Source organism: Oncorhynchus tshawytscha, linkage group LG01 (assembly GCF_018296145.1).
Source record: "Oncorhynchus tshawytscha isolate Ot180627B linkage group LG01, Otsh_v2.0, whole genome shotgun sequence".
Taxonomy (NCBI): Eukaryota; Metazoa; Chordata; class Actinopteri; order Salmoniformes; family Salmonidae; genus Oncorhynchus; species Oncorhynchus tshawytscha.
The window spans coordinates 90,117,890-90,138,069 of record NC_056429.1 but is presented as its reverse complement, the minus strand read 5'-3'; the positions used below and the strand labels follow the sequence as shown (position 1 = coordinate 90,138,069).

At 40.7% G+C, this 20,180-nt stretch overlaps 1 protein-coding gene across 2 annotated transcripts in view; it reads left to right on the top strand.

Moving 5' to 3' along the window:
- Positions 1-17,564, top strand: part of LOC112234636 (pecanex-like protein 2) — an 88,212-nt gene extending 70,648 nt beyond the window's left edge. For both annotated transcript variants that reach the window (XM_042327246.1, XM_042327253.1), the window contains exons 29-34: positions 13,863-14,007; positions 14,633-14,863; positions 15,487-15,761; positions 16,179-16,354; positions 16,580-17,022; positions 17,236-17,564. In XM_042327246.1, the coding sequence (XP_042183180.1) occupies positions 13,863-14,007; positions 14,633-14,863; positions 15,487-15,761; positions 16,179-16,354; positions 16,580-17,022; positions 17,236-17,406 (1,441 nt within the window). In that variant the 3' untranslated portion in view covers positions 17,407-17,564. The remainder of the gene's footprint in view (positions 1-13,862; positions 14,008-14,632; positions 14,864-15,486; positions 15,762-16,178; positions 16,355-16,579; positions 17,023-17,235) is intronic.
- The last annotated feature ends 2,616 nt before the right edge of the window (positions 17,565-20,180 follow it).

Genomic DNA, 20,180 nt, shown 5'->3' with positions numbered 1-20,180 from the left:
TATATATGGGGTTTTATTACCCTCCAGACAGGTTGTGTTGTGTTATATATGGGTTTTATTACCCTCCAGGGATGTTGTGTTATATATGGGGTTTTATTACCCTCCAGGGATGTTGTGTTATATATGGGGTTTTATTACCCTATGTTGTGTTATATATGGAGTTGTATTACCCTCCAGACAGGTTGTGTTGTGTTATATATTTGGTTTTATTACCCTCCAGACATGTTGTGTTATATATGGGGTTTTATTACCCTCCAGGGGTGTTGTGTTATATATGGGGTTTTATTGCCCTCCATGGATGTTGTGTTGTGTTATATATGGGGTTTTATTACCCTCCAGACAGGTTGTGTTGTGTTATATATGGGGTTTTATTGCCCTCCAGACAGGTTGTGTTGTGTTATATATGGGGTTTTATTACCCTCCAGGGATGTTGTGTTATATATGGGGTTTTATTACCCTCCAGACATGTTGTGTTATATATGGGGTTTTATTACCCTCCAGGGATGTTGTGTTGTGTTATATATGGGGTTTTATTACCCTCCAGACATGTTGTGTTGTATATGGGGTTTTATTACCCTCCAGGGATGTTGTGTTATATATGGGGTTTTATTACCCTCCAGGGATGTTGTGTTGTTATATATGGGGTTTTATTACCCTCCAGACATGTTGTGTTGTATATGGGGTTTTATTACCCTCCAGACATGTTGTGTTGTTATAAATGGGGTTGTATTACCCTCCAGGGATGTTGTGTTGTGTTATATATGGGGTTGTATTACCCTCCAGACATGTTGTGTTATATATTTGGTTTTATTACCCTCCAGACAGGTTGTGTTGTGTTATATATGGGGTTTATTACCCCAGGGATGTTGTGTTGTGTTATATATGAGGTTTTATTACCCTCCAGGGGTGTTGTGTTTTTTATGGGGTTTTATTACCCTCCATGGATGTTGTGTTGTGTTATATATGGGGTTTTATTACCCTCCAGGGATGTTGTGTTGTGTTATATATGGGGTTTTATTACCATCCAGACAGGTTGTGTTATATATGGGGTATTATTACCCTCCAGGGATGTTGTGTTGTGCAATATATGGGGTTTTATTACCCTCCAGGGATGTTGTGTTGTGTTATATATGGGGTTTTACTACCCTCCAGGGATGTTGTGTCATATATATGGGGTGTTATTACCCTCCAGGGATGTTGTGTTGTGTTATATATGGGGTGTTATTACCCTCCAGGGATGTTGTGTTCTGTTATATATGGGGTTTTATTACCCTCCAGACAGGTTGTGTTTTGTTATATATGGGGTTTTACTACCTTCCAGGGATGTTGTGTTGTGTTATAAATGGGGTTTTATTACCCTCCAGACAGGTTGTGTTGTATATGGGGTTTTATTACCCTCCAGGGATGTTGTGTTGTTATATATGGGGTTTTATTACCCTCCAGAGATGTTGTGTTATATATGGGGTTTTATTACCCTCCAGGGATGTTGTGTTATATATATGGGGTTTTATTACCCTCCAGGGATGTTGTGTTGTGTTATATATGGGGTTTTATTACCATCCAGACAGGTTGTGTTTTGTTATATATGGGGTTTTATTACCCTCCAGACATGTTGTGTTGTATATGGGGTTTTATTACCCTCCAGACATGTTGTGTTGTTATAAATGGGGTTGTATTACCCTCCAGGGATGTTGTGTTGTGTTATATATGGGGTTGTATTACCCTCCAGACATGTTGTGTTATATATTTGGTTTTATTACCCTCCAGACAGGTTGTGTTGTGTTATAAATGGGGTTTTATTACCCTCCAGGGATGTTGTGTTATATATGGGGTGTTATTACCCTCCAGGGATGTTGTGTTATTTATGGGTTTGTAATTACCCTCCAGGGATGTTGTGTTGTGTTATATATGGGGTTTTATTACCCTCCAGGGATGTTGTGTTGTGTTATATATGGGGTTTTATTGCCCTCCAGACAGGTTGTGTTGTGTTATATATGTGGTTTTATTACCCTCCAGGGATGTTGTGTTGTATTATATATTGTTTTTTTACCCTCCAGACAGGTTGTGTTGTATTATATATTGGGTTTTTATTACCCTCCAGACAGGTTGTGTTGTGTTATATATTGGGTTTTATTACCCTCCAGGGATGTTGTGTTGGGATTTTATTCATGGGGTTTTATTACCCTCCAGACAGGTTGTGTTGTGTTATATATGGGGTTTTATTACCCTCCAGGGATGTTGTGTTGTGTTATATATGGGGTTTTATTACCCTCCAGGGATGTTTTATTCATGGGGTTTTATTACCCTCCAGACAGGTTGTGTTGTGTTATATATGGGGTTTTATTACCCTCCAGGGATGTTGTGTTATATATGGGGTTTTATTACCCTCCAGGGATGTTGTGTTGTTACATATGGGGTTTTATTACCCTCCAGGGATGTTGTGTTGTTATATATGGGGTTTTATTACCCTCCAGACATGTTGTGTTGTTATATATGGGGTTTTATTACCCTCCAGACATGTTGTGTTGTTATATATGGGGTTTTATTACCCTCCAGGGATGTTGTGTTGTTTATATATGGGGTTTATTACCCTCCAGACATGTTGTGTTATATATGGGGTTTTATTACCCTCCAGACAGGTTGTGTTGTTTATATATGGGGTTTTATTACCCTCCAGGGATGTTGTGTTGTGTTATATATGGGGTTTTATTACCCTCCAGACATTTGTGTTGTGTTATATATGGGGTTGTGTTACCCTCCAGACAGGTTGTGTTGTGTTATATATGGGGTTTTATTACCCTCCAGGAATGTTGTGTTGTGTTATATATGGGGTTTTATTACCCTCCAGACAGGTTGTGTTGTGTTATATATGGGGTTTTATTACCCTCCAGGGATGTTGTGTTGTGTTATATATGGGGTTTTATTACCCTCCAGACAAGGTGTTGTTTTATGTATGGGTTTTATTACCCTCCAGACATGTGTTATATATGGGGTTTTATTACCCTCCAGACAGGTTGTGTTGTGTTATATATGGGGTTTTATTACCCTCCAGACAGGTTGTGTTGTGTTATATATTTGGTTTTATTACCCTCCAGGGATGTTGTGTTGTGTTATATATGGGGTTTTATTACCCTCCAGACAGTTTGTGTTGTGTTATATATGGGGTTTTATTACCCTCCAGGGATGTTTTATTCATGGGGTTTATTACCCTCCAGACAGGTTGTGTTGTGTTATATATGGGGTTTTATTACCCTCCAGGGATGTTGTGTTGTGTTATATATGGGGTTTTATTACCCTCCAGGGATGTTTTATGGGTTTTATTACCCTCCAGACAGGTTGTGTTGTGTTATATATGGGGTTTTATTACCCTCCAGGGATGTTGTGTTATATATGGGGTTTTATTACCCTCCAGGGATGTTGTGTTGTTATATATGGGGTTTTATTACCCTCCAGGGATGTTGTGTTGTTATATATGGGGTTTTATTACCCTCCAGACATGTTGTGTTGTTATATATGGGGTTTTATTACCCTCCAGACATGTTGTGTTGTTATATATGGGGTTGTATTACCCTCCAGGGATGTTGTGTTATATATGGGGTTTTATTACCCTCCAGGGATGTTGTGTTATATATATGGGGTTTTATTACCCTCCAGACAGGTTGTGTTGTGTTATATATGGGGTTTTATTACCCTCCAGGGATGTTGTGTTGTGTTATATATGGGGTTTTATTACCCTCCAGACATTTGTTGTGTTATATATGGGGTTTTATTACCCTCCAGACAGGTTGTGTTGTGTTATATATGGGGTTTTATTACCCTCCAGGGATGTTGTGTTGTGTTATATGTGGGGTTGTGTTACCCTCCAGACAGGTTGTGTTGTGTTATATATGGGGTTTTATTACCCTCCAGGGATGTTGTGTTGTGTTATATATGGGGTTTTATTACCCTCCAGACAAGTTGTGTTGTTTTATGTATTGGGTTTTATTATTGTGTTATATATGGGGTTTTATTACCCTCCAGACAGGTTGTGTTGTGTTATATATGGGGTTTTATTACCCTCCAGACAGGTTGTGTTGTGTTATATATGGGGTTTTATTACCCTCCAGGGATGTTGTGTTGTGTTATATATGGGGTTTTATTACCCTCCAGGTGTTGTGTTATATATGGGGTTGTATTACCCTCCAGACAGTTTGTGTTGTGTTATATATGGGGTTTTATTACCCTCCAGACAGGTTGTGTTGTGTTATATATGGGGTTTTATTACCCTCCAGGGATGTTGTGTTGTGTTATATATGGGGTTGTGTTACCCTCAAGACAGGTTGTGTTGTGTTATATATTTGGGGTTTTATTACCCTCCAGGGATGTTGTGTTGTGTTATATATGGGGTTTTATTACCCTCCAGACATGTTGTTGTGTTATATATGGGGTTTTATTACCCTCCAGGGATGTTGTGTTATATATGGGGTTTTATTACCCTCCAGGGATGTTGTGTTGTTATATATGGGGTTTTATTACCCTCCAGACATGTTGTGTTGTATATGGGGTTTTATTACCCTCCAGGGATGTTGTGTTGTTTATATATGGGGTTTTATTACCCTCCAGGGATGTTGTGTTGTGTTATATATGGGGTTTTATTACCCTCCAGACAGGTTGTGTTGTGTTATATATGGGGTTTTATTACCCTCCAGGGATGTTGTGTTATATATGGGGTTTTATTACCCTCCAGGGATGCTGTGTTGTGTTATATATGGGGTTTTATTACCCTCCTGACAGGTTGTGTTGTGTTATATATGGGGTTTTATTACCCTCCAGACAGGTTGTGTTGTGTTATATATTTGGTTTTATTACCCTCCAGACATGTTGTGTTATATATGGGGTTTTATTACCCTCCAGGGTTGTGTTGTGTTATATATGGGGTTTTATTACCCTCCAGGGATGTTGTGTTGTGTTATATATGGGGTTTTATTACCCTCCAGACATGTTGTGTTGTGTTATATATGGGGTTTTATTACCCTCCGGACAGGTTGTGTTGTGTTATATATGGGGTTTTATTGCCCTCCAGACAGGTTGTGTTGTGTTATATATGGGGTTTTATTACCCTCCAGGGATGTTCTGTTGTGCTATATATGGGGTTTTATTACCCTCCAGGGATGTTGTGTTGTGTTATATATGGGGTTTTACTACCCTCCAGGGATGTTGTGTCATATATGGGGTGTTATTACCCTCCAGGGATGTTGTGTTGTGTTATATATGGGGTTTTATTACCCTCCAGGGATGTTGTGTTGTGTTATATATGGGGTTTTATTACCCTCCAGACAGGTTGTGTTGTGTTATATATGGGGTTTTATTACCCTCCAGGGATGTTGTGTTATATATGGGGTTGTATTACCCTCCAGACAGGTTGTGTTGTGTTATATGGGGTTTTATTACCCTCCAGACATGTTGTGTTATATATGGGGTTTTATTACTCTCCAGACATGTTGTGTTATATATGGGGTTTTATTACCCTCCAGACATGTTGTGTTGTGTTATATATTACCCTCCAGGGTGTTGTGTTATATATGGGGTTTTATTGCCCTCCATGGATGTTGTGTTGTGTTATATATGGGGTTTTATTACCCTCCAGCGATGTTGTGTTGTGTTATATATATGGGTTTTATTACCCTCCAGACAGGTTGTGTTGTGTTATATATGGGGTTTTATTGCCCTCCAGACAGGTTGTGTTGTGTTATATATGGGGTTTTATTACCCTCCAGGGATGTTCTGTTGTGCTATATATGGGGTTTTATTACCCTCCAGGGATGTTGTGTTGTGTTATATATGGGGTTTTATTACCCTCCAGGGATGTTGTGTTGTTATATCCAGGGATGGGGTTTTATATACCCTCCAGACAGGTTGTGTTGTGTTATATATGGGGTTTTATTACCCTCCAGGGATGTTGTGTTATATATGGGGTTTATTACCCTCCAGACATGTTGTGTTATATATGGGGTTTTATTACCCTCCAGACAGGTTGTGTTGTGTTATATATGGGGTTTTATTACCCTCCAGGGATGTTGTGTTGTGTTATATATGGGGTTTTATTACCCTCCAGACAGTTTGTGTTGTGTTATATATGGGGTTTGTTACCCTCCAGACAGGTTGTGTTGTGTTATATATGGGGTTTTATTACCCTCCAGGAATGTTGTGTTGTGTTATATGGGGTTTTGTTACCCTCCAGACAGGTTGTGTTGTGTTATATATGGGGTTTTATTACCCTCCAGGGATGTTGTGTTGTGTTATATATGGGGTTTATTACCCTCCAGACATGTTGTGTTGTGTTATATATGGGGTTTTTATTATGGGGTTTTATTACCCTCCAGACAGGTTGTGTTGTGTTATATATGGGGTTTTATTACCCTCCAGACAGGTTGTGTTGTGTTATATATTTGGTTTTATTACCCTCCAGGGATGTTGTGTTGTGTTATATATGGGGTTTTATTACCCTCCAGACAGTTTGTGTTGTGTTATATATGGGGTTGTGTTACCCTCCAGACAGTTTGTGTTGTGTTATATATGGGGTTTTATTGCCCTCCAGACAGGTTGTGTTGTGTTATATATGGGGTTTTATTACCCTCCAGGATGTTGTGTTGTGTTATATATGGGGTTTTATTACCCTCCAGACAGGTTGTGTTGTGTTATATATTTGGTTTTATTACCCTCCAGGGATGTTGTGTTGTGTTATATATGGGGTTTTATTACCCTCCAGACATGTTGTGTTGTGTTTTATTACCCTCCAGGGATGTTGTGTTATATATGGGGTTTTATTACCCTCCAGGGATGTTGTGTTGTTATATATGGGGTTTTATTACCCTCCAGACATGTTGTGTTGTATATGGGGTTTTATTACCCTCCAGGGATGTTGTGTTGTGTTATATATGGGGTTTTATTACCCTCCAGGGATGTTGTGTTGTGTTATATATGGGGTTTTATTACCCTCCAGACAGGTTGTGTTGTGTTATATATGGGGTTTTATTACCCTCCAGGGATGTTGTGTTATATATGGGGTTTATTACCCTCCAGGGATGCTGTGTTGTGTTATATATGGGGTTTTATTACCCTCCAGACAGGTTGTGTTGTGTTATATATGGGGTTTTATTACCCTCCAGACAGGTTGTGTTGTGTTATATATTTGGTTTTATTACCCTCCAGACATGTTGTGTTATATATGGGGTTTTATTACCCTCCAGGGGTGTTGTGTTATATATGGGGTTTTATTGCCCTCCATGGATGTTGTGTTGTGTTATATATGGGGTTTTATTACCCTCCAGCGATGTTGTGTTGTGTTATATATATGGGGTTTTATTACCCTCCGGACAGGTTGTGTTGTGTTATATATGGGGTTTTATTGCCCTCCAGACAGGTTGTGTTGTGTTATATATGGGGTTTTATTACCCTCCAGGGATGTTCTGTTGTGCTATATATGGGGTTTTATTACCCTCCAGGGATGTTGTGTTGTGTTATATATGGGGTTTTACTTACCCTCCAGGGATGTTGTGTCATATATGGGGTGTTATTACCCTCCAGGGATGTTGTGTTGTGTTATATATGGGGTGTTATTACCCTCCAGGGATGTTGTGTTGTGTTATATATGGGGTTCAATTACCCTCCAGACAGGTTGTGTTGTGTTATATATGGGGTTTTATTACCCTCCAGGGATGTTGTGTTATATATGGGGTTGTATTACCCTCCAGACAGGTTGTGTTGTGTTACATATGGGGTTTTATTACCCTCCAGACATGTTGTGTTATATATGGGGTTTTATTACTCTCCAGACATGTTGTGTTATATATGGGGTTTTATTACCCTCTAGACATGTTGTGTTGTTTATATATGGGGTTTTATTACCCTCCAGGGGTGTTGTGTTATATATGGGGTTTTATTGCCCTCCAGGATGTTGTGTTGTGTTATATATGGGGTTTTATTACCCTCCAGGGATGTTGTGTTGTGTTATATATGGGGTTTTATTACCCTCCAGACAGGTTGTGTTGTGTTATATATGGGGTTTTATTGCCCTCCAGACAGGTTGTGTTGTGTTATATATGGGGTTTTATTACCCTCCAGGGATGTTCTGTTGTGCTATATATGGGGTTTTATTACCCTCCAGGGATGTTGTGTTGTGTTATATATGGGGTTTTACTACCCTCCAGGGATGTTGTGTCATATATGGGGTGTTATTACCCTCCAGGGATGTTGTGTTGTGTTATATATGGGGTTTTATTACCCTCCAGACAGGTTGTGTTGTGTTATATATGGGGTTTTATTACCCTCCAGGGATGTTGTGTTATATATGGGGTTTTATTACCCTCCAGACAGGTTGTGTTGGTTATATATGTTTTATTACCCTCCAGACATGTTGTGTTATATATGGGGTTTTATTACTCTCCAGACATGGGTTATATATGGGGTTTTATTACCCTCCAGACATGTTGTGTTGTGTTATATATGGGGTTTTATTACCCTCCAGGGATGTTGTGTTGTGTTATATATGGGGTTTTATTACCCCCCAGACATGTTGTGTTATATATGGGGTTTTATTGCCCTCCAGACAGGTTGTGTTTTGTTATATATGGGGTTTTATTACCCTCCAGGGATGTTGTGTTGTGTTATATATGGGGTTTTATTACCCTCCAGACAGGTTGTGTTGTGTTATATATGGGGTTTTATTACCCTCCAGGGATGTTGTGTTGTGTTAAATATGGGGTTTTATTACCCTCCAGACATGTTGTGTTATATATGGGGTTTTATTACCCTCCAGGGATGTTGTGTTGTGTTATATATGGGGTTTTATTACCCTCCAGGGATGTTGTGTTATATATGGGGTTTTATTACCCTCCAGGGATGTTGTGTTGTGTTATATATGGGGTTTTATTACCCTCCAGACAGGTTGTGTTGTGTTATATATTTGGTTTTATTACCCTCCAGACATGTTGTGTTATATATGGGGTTTTATTACCCTCCAGACAGGGTGTTGTGTTATATATGGGGTTTTATTGCCCTCCAGGATGTTGTGTTGTGTTATATATGGGGTTTTATTACCCTCCAGCGATGTTGTGTTGTGTTATATATGGGGTTTTATTACCCTCCAGGACAGGTTGTGTTGTGTTATATATGGGGTTTTATTGCCCTCCAGACAGGTTGTGTTGTGTTATATATGGGGTTTTATTACCCTCCAGGGATGTTCTGTTGTGCTATATATGGGGTTTTATTACCCTCCAGGGATGTTGTGTTGTGTTATATATGGGGTTTTACTACCCTCCAGGGATGTTGTGTCATATATGGGGTGTTATTACCCTCCAGGGATGTTGTGTTGTGTTATATATGGGGTGTTATTACCCTCCAGGGATGTTGTGTTGTGTTATATATGGGGTTCAATTACCCTCCAGACAGGTTGTGTTGTGTTATATATGGGGTTTTATTACCCTCCAGGGATGTTGTGTTATATATGGGGTTGTATTACCCTCCAGACAGGTTGTGTTGTGTTACATATGGGGTTTTATTACCCTCCAGACATGTTGTGTTATATATGGGGTTTTATTACTCTCCAGACATGTTGCGTTGTGTTATATATGGGGTTTTATTACCCTCCAGGGGTGTTGTGTTATATATGGGGTTTTATTGCCCTCCATGGATGTTGTGTTGTGTTATATATGGGGTTTTATTACCCTCCAGCGATGTTGTGTTGTGTTATATATATGGGGTTTTATTACCCTCCAGACAGGTTGTGTTGTGTTATATATGGGGTTTTATTGCCCTCCAGACAGGTTGTGTTGTGTTATATATGGGGTTTTATTACCCTCCAGGGATGTTCTGTTGTGCTATATATGGGGTTTTATTACCCTCCAGGGATGTTGTGTTGTGTTATATATGGGGTTTTACTACCCTCCAGGGATGTTGTGTCATATATGGGGTGTTATTACCCTCCAGGGATGTTGTGTTGTGTTATATATGGGGTGTTATTACCCTCCAGGGATGTTGTGTTGTGTTATATATGGGGTTCAATTACCCTCCAGACAGGTTGTGTTGTGTTATATATGGGGTTTTATTACCCTCCAGGGATGTTGTGTTATATATGGGGTTGTATTACCCTCCAGACAGGTTGTGTTGTGTTATATATGGGGTTTTATTACCCTCCAGACATGTTGTATATATGGGGTTTTATTACCCTCTAGACATGTTGTGTTGTGTTATATATGGGGTTTTATTACCCTCCAGGGGTGTTGTGTTATATATGGGGTTTTATTGCCCTCCATGGATGTTGTGTTGTGTTATATATGGGGTTTTATTACCCTCCAGCGATGTTGTGTTGTGTTATATATATGGGGTTTTATTACCCTCCAGACAGGTTGTGTTGTGTTATATATGGGGTTTTATTGCCCTCCAGACAGGTTGTGTTGTGTTATATATGGGGTTTTATTACCCTCCAGGGATGTTCTGTTGTGCTATATATGGGGTTTTATTACCCTCCAGGGATGTTGTGTTGTGTTATATATGGGGTTTTACTACCCTCCAGGGATGTTGTGTCATATATGGGGTGTTATTACCCTCCAGGGATGTTGTGTTGTGTTATATATGGGGTGTTATTACCCTCCAGGGATGTTGTGTTGTGTTATATATGGGGTTCAATTACCCTCCAGACAGGTTGTGTTGTGTTATATATGGGGTTTTATTACCCTCCAGGGATGTTGTGTTATATATGGGGTTGTATTACCCTCCAGACAGGTTGTGTTGTGTTATATATGGGGTTTTATTACCCTCCAGACATGTTGTGTTATATATGGGGTTTTATTACTCTCCAGACATGTTGTGTTATATATGGGGTTTTATTACCCTCTAGACATGTTGTGTTGTGTTATATATGGGGTTTTATTACCCTCCAGGGATGTTGTGTTGTGTTATATATGGGGTTTTATTACCCCCAGACATGTTGTGTTATATATGGGCTTTTATTGCCCTCCAGACAGGTTGTGTTTTGTTATAAATGGAGTTTTATTACCCTCCAGGGATGTTGTGTTGTGTTATATATGGGGTTTTATTACCCTCCAGACAGGTTGTGTTGTGTTATATATGGGGTTTTACTACCCTCCAGGGATGTTGTGTTGTGTTATATATGGGGTTTTATTACCCTCCAGACAGGTTGTGTTGTATATGGGGTTTTATTACCCTCCAGGGATGTTGTGTTCTGTTATATATGGGGTTTTATTACCCTCCAGGGATGTTGTGTTATATATGGGGTTTATTACCCTCCAGGAATGTTGTGTTGTGTTATATATGGGGTTGTATTACCCTCCAGACAGGTTGTGTTGTGTTATATATTGGGCTTTATTACCCTCCAGGGATGCTGTGTTGTGTTATATATGGTGTTTTATTACCCTCCTGACAGGTTGTGTTGTGTTATATATGGGGTTTTATTACCCTCCAGACAGGTTGTGTTGTGTTATATATTTGGTTTTATTACCCTCCAGACATGTTGTGTTATATATGGGGTTTTATTACCCTCCAGGGGTGTTGTGTTATATATGGGGTTTTATTGCCCTCCATGGATGTTGTGTTGTGTTATATATGGGGTTTTATTACCCTCCAGCGATGTTGTGTTGTGTTATATATATGGGGTTTTATTACCCTCCGGACAGGTTGTGTTGTGTTATATATGGGGTTTTATTGCCCTCCAGACAGGTTGTGTTGTGTTATATATGGGGTTTTATTACCCTCCAGGGATGTTCTGTTGTGCTATATATGGGGTTTTATTACCCTCCAGGGATGTTGTGTTGTGTTATATATGGGGTTTTACTACCCTCCAGGGATGTTGTGTCATATATGGGGTGTTATTACCCTCCAGGGATGTTGTGTTGTGTTATATATGGGGTGTTATTACCCTCCAGGGATGTTGTGTTGTGTTATATATGGGGTTCAATTACCCTCCAGACAGGTTGTGTTGTGTTATATATGGGGTTTTATTACCCTCCAGGGATGTTGTGTTATATATGGGGTTGTATTACCCTCCAGACAGGTTGTGTTGTGTTACATATGGGGTTTTATTACCCTCCAGACATGTTGTGTTATATATGGGGTTTTATTACTCTCCAGACATGTTGCGTTGTGTTATATATGGGGTTTTATTACCCTCCAGGGGTGTTGTGTTATATATGGGGTTTTATTGCCCTCCATGGATGTTGTGTTGTGTTATATATGGGGTTTTATTACCCTCCAGCGATGTTGTGTTGTGTTATATATATGGGGTTTTATTACCCTCCAGACAGGTTGTGTTGTGTTATATATGGGGTTTTATTGCCCTCCAGACAGGTTGTGTTGTGTTATATATGGGGTTTTATTACCCTCCAGGGATGTTCTGTTGTGCTATATATGGGGTTTTATTACCCTCCAGGGATGTTGTGTTGTGTTATATATGGGGTTTTACTACCCTCCAGGGATGTTGTGTCATATATGGGGTTCCAGGGATGTTGTGTTGTGTTATATATGGGGTTTTATTACCCTCCAGGGATGTTGTGTTGTGTTATATATGGGGTTCAGACAGGTTGTGTTGTGTTATATATGGGGTTTTATTACCCTCCAGGGATGTTGTGTTATATATGGGGTTGTATTACCCTCCAGACAGGTTGTGTTGTGTTATATATGGGGTTTTATTACCCTCCAGACATGTTGTTGTGTTATATATGGGGTTTTATTACTCTCCAGACATGTTGTGTTATATATGGGGTTTTATTACCCTCTAGACATGTTGTGTTGTGTTATATATGGGGTTTTATTACCCTCCAGGGATGTTGTGTTGTGTTATATATGGGGTTTTATTACCCCCAGACATGTTGTGTTATATATGGGCTTTTATTGCCCTCCAGACAGGTTGTGTTTTGTTATAAATGGAGTTTTATTACCCTCCAGGGATGTTGTGTTGTGTTATATATGGGGTTTTATTACCCTCCAGACAGGTTGTGTTGTGTTATATATGGGGTTTTACTACCCTCCAGGGATGTTGTGTTGTGTTATATATGGGGTTTTATTACCCTCCAGACAGGTTGTGTTGTATATGGGGTTTTATTACCCTCCAGGGATGTTGTGTTCTGTTATATATGGGTTTTTTTACCCTCCAGGGATGTTGTGTTATATATGGGGTTTATTACCCTCCAGGAATGTTGTGTTGTGTTATATATGGGGTTGTATTACCCTCCAGACAGGTTGTGTTGTGTTATATATTGGGCTTTATTACCCTCCATGGATGTTGTGTTGTGTTATATATTGGGTTTTATTACCCTCCAGACAGGTTGTGTTGTGTTATATATGGGGTTTTATTACCCTCCAGACAGGTTGTGTTGTGTTATATATGGGGTTTTATTACCCTCCAGGGATGTTGTGTGTTATATATGGGGTTTTATTACCCTCCAGACATGTTGTGTTGTGTTATATATGGGGTTTTATTACCCTCTAGACGTGTTGTGTTATATATGGGGTTTTATTACCCTCCAGACATGTTGTGTTATATATGGGTTTTATTACCCTCCAGGGATGTTGTGTTGTGTTATATATGGGGTTTTATTGCCCTCCAGACAGGTTGTGTTGTGTTATATATGGGGTTTTATTACCCTCCATGGATGTTGTGTTATATATGGGGTTTTATTACCCTCCAGGAACGAAATAACAGATCAATCTACAGAGCTGTAGTTTCATTGATATTCCATAAGGGGGCAGCTATGGCTCTCTGTTGTATCACAGTGATACGTGATGTGAGTCTCCAAATTCTACCCATCTGTTGCTGTAATGTGTTAAAAACCTTGACAATGCTCCCTTTCTCTGTGTCTCTAATTCAGTTTGGAGTCGTTCTTGTATGGGTTCAACACTCTGTTCAAAGGAGACTTCCGTATCGCTACTAAAGATGAGTGGGTGTTCACAGACATGGATCTGCTGCAGAAAGTGGTGGTCCCAGGCGTGAGGATGAGTCTCAAGCTCCATCAGGTTTTCACAATATTCCACCTTGAAGACAATAGCATTTGCTCACTTTCTCCCTTATTGAAGTAGAATATGTAGGTAACTGTACATTTAACCTTGCGCTCTTCCTGTGCTTTCTCAGTGGACTGCATGTGTACCTTGATGTACAGTGGAGCTGCAAATATAAGCCAGGTGGCAATCAAAGGCACATTGTGGATAAGTGCACTGCACTTGACTTTTAAAAGGTAATTTACCCTTGAGCTGCTTTTATTATGAATACGATTCCCGCAAATATCTGGAAAAATTGCCTTTAGAAGGTGCAATTCACTGTAAACCACAGGAGGCTAGTGAGAGCTGAACTGATTATGGCTGTAATGGAATGAATGGAGCACATGGAAACTGTGTTTGATACTGTTCCATTTATGCCATTCCAGCCATTATTCTATTCCGGTCCTCTCATTATTAAGGCGCCACCTGTGCTGTGAACGCTGCGGATATAGGCTCAAGCATAAATTACATTTTAAAGGTCAATAATTTGTCAACAGTGCTCCATTAATTGAATCCTGTTCTTAAAGTGGTTCAGTTAATCCCTGTTGTAAAGCTTTTACTCAGGGTGATATATTTACTGCTTTTGTTCCTTGGTTGCTCTCAGGACCACTTTACATGTCTGGAGGAGACAGAGGAGCCAGCCATCTTGTACAAGGCCATTAGTAACTACAAGATCAGTCTGGTGATCTGCCATGAGAGTGACCCAGCCTGGAGGAAGGCAGTTTTGTCCAGCCGGGACACTCTTCTCACACTGAGACACATGGTGGACGACGGCACGGACGAGTACAAGATCATCATGCTCTACAAACGCCACCTCAGCTTCAAGGTCATCAAGGTGTGTGTGAGATGACTGGTGTAGGGTGATGTTGCCCCTAGACACTGATCTTGGGTCAGTTTTGCATTTACCCCCACCAATGTTTAAGGTTAGGATTGGGGAAGGGGAACCTGATCCTAGACCTGTACAGTTGTGCTGAATACATGCTGAATTCCAAGCCCCTACTCCATAGCCACTTCTGTAGATCTGAGAGGATTGGATAAATATGGCGTTATTACATCTATCCGGAAGTTATTACCATTTTTCTTACATCTATCCAGAAGTTATTACCATATTTCTTGCATCTATCCAGTCATCTGAGATCTACAGAAGGGGCTATGTTACTATAGGTCAAACAGGAATTATTCAGCATTGTTGTCTGTTCAAGCTGTCTGGAACATGAGACTAAGTTACTCTGATCAACTCTACATATTGATACGAGTTTAGCGTGTGGGGTGGATGTGTGGGGTGGATGAGTTGTTGGTTTGATTAATACATAAAGAAACTTGATCCAAATGGTTCTGCCATATCCAGTTGATTAAAATGGTGATTTAATCAGAGTAAAGAAATGTGGAGTTGGACGGTGTGTAATGTGTATTCAGATGTCAGTAATACTACCCTCTTCATTCTCTTCTGTCTTCTAGATCAATAAGGAGTGTGTAAGGGGCCTGTGGGCCGGCCAGCAGCAGGAGCTGGTGTTCTTACGCAACCGCAACCCAGAGCGCGGCAGCATCCAGAACTCCAAGCAGGCCCTCCGAAACATGATCAACTCGTCGTGCGACCAGCCGCTGGGCTACCCCATGTACGTGTCCCCCCTCACCACCTCCTACATGGGCACCCACAAGCAGCTGAGGAGCATCTGGGGCGGCTCTCTCAGCCTGGACGGCATCAAGACCTGGCTCTTGTCCAAGTGGCTGCGGTGAGTTCTGGCTGCTGGAGGCAGACCAAGGGGGAACAGAGGGTCTTCTTTATCAGTCAGTCTGCCTGTGTTCTGCTCCCCTATGGATGGAATCCAATCAGGGCCTTTCCTGCTGTGACAGCACCACTCTTCCCAAACCATATAGGGCTAAAGTGCTGCGACATGTTCAGCTGCATCCAGCGCATTTGAATAACTGCCATGTACTGTTAGGCTTATGGGCCTTTTTATGTTTAGTGTGAGGCGTGGCCTTCACTGTAAACCACTTATAGGGACATGTTTTCATTTGAGATCAGATTTAGATTTTTTTATCCAGATTCATTGCCCTTCAGTTATAGTTAAATGTTTTAACTCCATTTTAATAAAGCTGTCAAGGTGTTTAGAAAGGTAACATAGGCCTACTGGGTGTTTGTGTTGTAGGGTGCGGAAGGATAACCTGACCAGCTGTAACAGTGGTGTGAACATGGAGGATGTGGACTGTGCAGGGGGCTCCTCTTCTCTGAGCCACAACCCAAACTCCATCACCTCCCAGAACCTGAGTCTGTACCAGGCCAGGCCCAACAGGACCTCTCAGGCCAATAGGCAGCACACTGCAGGTTTGGTCCTCTACAGGAGAGGCACACATGATACATTTAAAGGAATAGTTCACCCAAGTTACAACATTAAATTGGTTTCCTTACCAGGAAAGCATTACAGGTCTAAGTAGAGCCTTGCGCTATGTTCATGGTTCTCCCATGTTGGTTCTGACAGCTATGTTCACGGTTCTGTCATGTTAATTTCTGACAGACTGGGTCATTTTATCTGTATGTGCATCCATCCAGGGAGGAGAGAGTACCGGAGCCGCTCAGTGCAGCCCCAGAGCCAGCGGCCTCCAGTCACCAGCCAGTCCATCCTGGACAGCCAGCAGGTGTCAGCTTCGGCCAATGGCCTGGTGCAGCGCCTCTCCAACAGCCAGCTGTCCTGCAACACCTCCATCGCCTCTGTCTTCTCCCAGGTTCCACGACTCTCCACGGCCGGGGGCCAGCTGAGCTCCCAGCTCCAGGCTGCAGCCCACCACCGCTCAAGCCAAGTGTCCTCCTCTAGCTCCACCCTTAGTCTGCTGTTCGGCAAGAGGAGCTTCTCTAGCGGCCTTGTCATCTCTGGCCTGTCGGCAGCCGAGGGTGGTAACACCACGGACACGCAGTCGTCCAGCAGCGTCAACATCACCATGGGTGGACCCTCCATGGGTGGACCCTCCTGCCGGTCCACCAGCAGAGCCACACAGGTAGAAGCCAGAGCTCCTGCCCCAGAATATATTTAGTAGCATTTATTAAGCTTAATTCTTGAAATTATATCACCATTTAATAATGTTATGGTTATCTATGTAGGCATTTAATGTCAACAGTTGAGGACAACCTCTACAAAAATTTGCTTTTTAGCTGGTATAATGTATCAGATTTCAGATTGTATTAATACATTACTTTCAATGTTTTTCCAGTGGACATCAGAGCCCTACGAGAGTGTAGATGCAACCTACTCCAACACTCCCAATGGCGTGAAAGACAACACACCGTCAAAAGATAAAGGCTGCACACAGGGCGCGGATAAGAGCCAGGAGGACACAACAGCCTCTGCAACCCATAAACTTCCAGAGCAAATGACTATCTGAGAGCACCAACACATGCCTCACTCCGCAGCATGTTCAGCCCCAGTGTTCTGAGTGTAAACAACAATGTCCTTTGCTCCAGTGACAAAATAAAGAATTTTTATGAAAAACACATTGTTCATTATCTTACGCCAGGGAGGGTTGTCCAAACGGTTATGAATTATGTGTTAATAGTGTTCTAAAATCTCCAACACAACAGATGAATTACCAGTGGTGGAAAAAGTACCCGACTGCCATACTTGAGTAAAAGTAAAAATACCTTTAATAGAAAATTACTCAAGAAAAAGTGAAGGTCACCCAGTAAAATACTATTTGTGTAAAAGTCTTAAAAGTATTTGATTTTAAATATACTTAAGTATCAAAAGTAAATGTAATTTCAAAAATATACTTAAGTATTGAAAGTAAAAAATAATGTCAAATTCCTTATATTAGGCAAAGCAGACAGCACAATTTATTTCTTTTTTTACGGATAGTCGGGCACACTCCAACACTTGACATAATTTACAAATGAAGCATTTGGGTTTAGTGAATCCGCCAGATCAGAGACAATACGAATGACCAGGGATGTTCTCTTGACAAGTGTGTGAATTGTACCATTTTCCTGCCCTGTTAAGCATTCAATATGTAACGAGTACTTTTGGGTGTCAGGGAAAATGTATGGAGTAAAAAGTACATTATTTTATTTAGGAATATAGTGAAGTAAAAGTTGTCAAAAATATAAATAGTAAAGTACAGATACCCCAAAAACTACTTAAGAAGTATTCTAAATATTTTTTACTCAAGTACCTTACACCACTGTTAAACAAATTCAAAGATTCAGTCATGTTCATGGTGTCGTTGGATCACTGGATTCATTCCACACTGTGGAGTCTGGACAAGAATCACTTCTGCTATTTGCACCACAAACAGATCACTTCAAGGATATCTGGTGCATGAGATATGGACGCCTTTTATGGACTGATGTTCATTTCACAACACACCCAGCGTACCAATAAAACAAATCCAACAAATAGGTGCTTGAAACAACGTTTGTAGGGTTAATAAATTGGAGAATGTTTGGTAATTTTCTAAAGGTTGCACCTCTGGAGTAGAGATGGAAGAATGCAGACTTTGGGAAAGTAAAACACGTAGGTCTTTTCTCAATTGGCGAAAGTACCTCCTCTCCTCGATTCCTCTGTCCTCTCCTCCATGACACGGAAACATATTTGGTCACCATATGTAGGAGTGTCAATTTTGGTAATAGGTGAAAAGGAGTTTCCTCCTCTCCTTGATTGCCTACTCCAGCAGAGGATGCTCAGGTGTATCCTATCGTGGGAAAGTTTTGAAATCTGCCACACACCCTTAGAAACAGCTGTTGTTTTCTCAAAGGAGGAAAGCATGAACACATTTTAAAATCTGGTGGGAGGAGCTATAGAAGGACGGGCTCATTGTAATGGCTGGAATGGAATAAATGGAACGGAGTCAAACGTGGTGTTTGACTAAATGAAACGGTGTTTGACACCGTTCAATCTATTCCATTCCAGCCATTACAAAGAGCCCGTCCTTCTATAGCTCCTCCCACCAGCCTTCTCTGTTTATATATAGAATGTCTAGCACAACTAGCTTCATTTCTTTTTGCCGCATTATTGAACTGGATGGCCGTCTGCGCTCTTTAAAGGCCCTTTATATCAAATAGTGTCTGTTATAGGTGTGTAGGTTACAAAATAAGAATACTAATAATAAGAATCCTAAACTGAAGCTTAAATCAAAAAATAGAGCTGATTTATTGGGACATCATAATGAAAGAACAAAACACAAACCTTTTCGACATCAAGCCATTGGCTTAGATTCAATCAGGACCGCAAAAGATTCGTATTATAGCGCAATTGACATTTAAATGTAATTTCCAATTGAGTAGACATTTCCAATTGAGTTGACAAGCGAGCAGTGTGTCAAGAAGCAATGCATCTTGGCAGGATCGTGTTTTGGAAGACACATGACTCTCGTCCTTCACCTCTCCCGAGTTCGTACAGTAGTTGCAGCGATGGGACAAGACTGTAACTACCAATTTGAGGAAAAGGGGTAAAAAAAATGTTTTTTTTGTATCTAGCACATCAGTGTAAATGGTAGACACCAGCTTCTAGTTCAGGTTAACTGTATGTGTCACATGATCTAGTTAGAATATACAGAATCTATTAATTTAGATTATGTTTATTTACTCTAGTTCTGGCAGTGTTGATGCTTTCAGAGTTGAGGACAGGGAGGCATAAGCCTAAAAAACCCACCCCTCATTCTTCCCAAATTGCCCACGGTCTGTCGATGGCGTAGTTGGGTTTCTGGTGTTGTGTCTTCACGGCTACCACTGTGAGCAGCCTTCATTGGGTTCAGCTGTCAGTCTCACAACGCCTTACTCGAGTGTGTGTATGAAAACAACACCTGCTTTGTACAGGGGACAGAAAAGACAAGCTGTGTGTATTAACACTCAACCTAGCTTCCACAGTCAGACCCAGGGTCATGCAATATACTGTAGGGCAATGTTCAGTAGAAGCAGTGACAGAGATGATATTGTCTTCGATATTATTGAGTCAAGTTATTTCAAATTTCCAGATGTAGTGCAGTAAGTGGAACTCTAAATCAGATTTTTTCATTAGAATAAAATTATTCTTAGGTGGCCTCCAACCCCACTGTCTGTACCTTCTTTGTCACATGTCCTGAGGTGAATTGTTCATACAGTGAAGAACACTGAGACCCACCGTCCTTCCTGTCTGCCTCTGCAGAGTTATCAGTTGCAGGAGTGT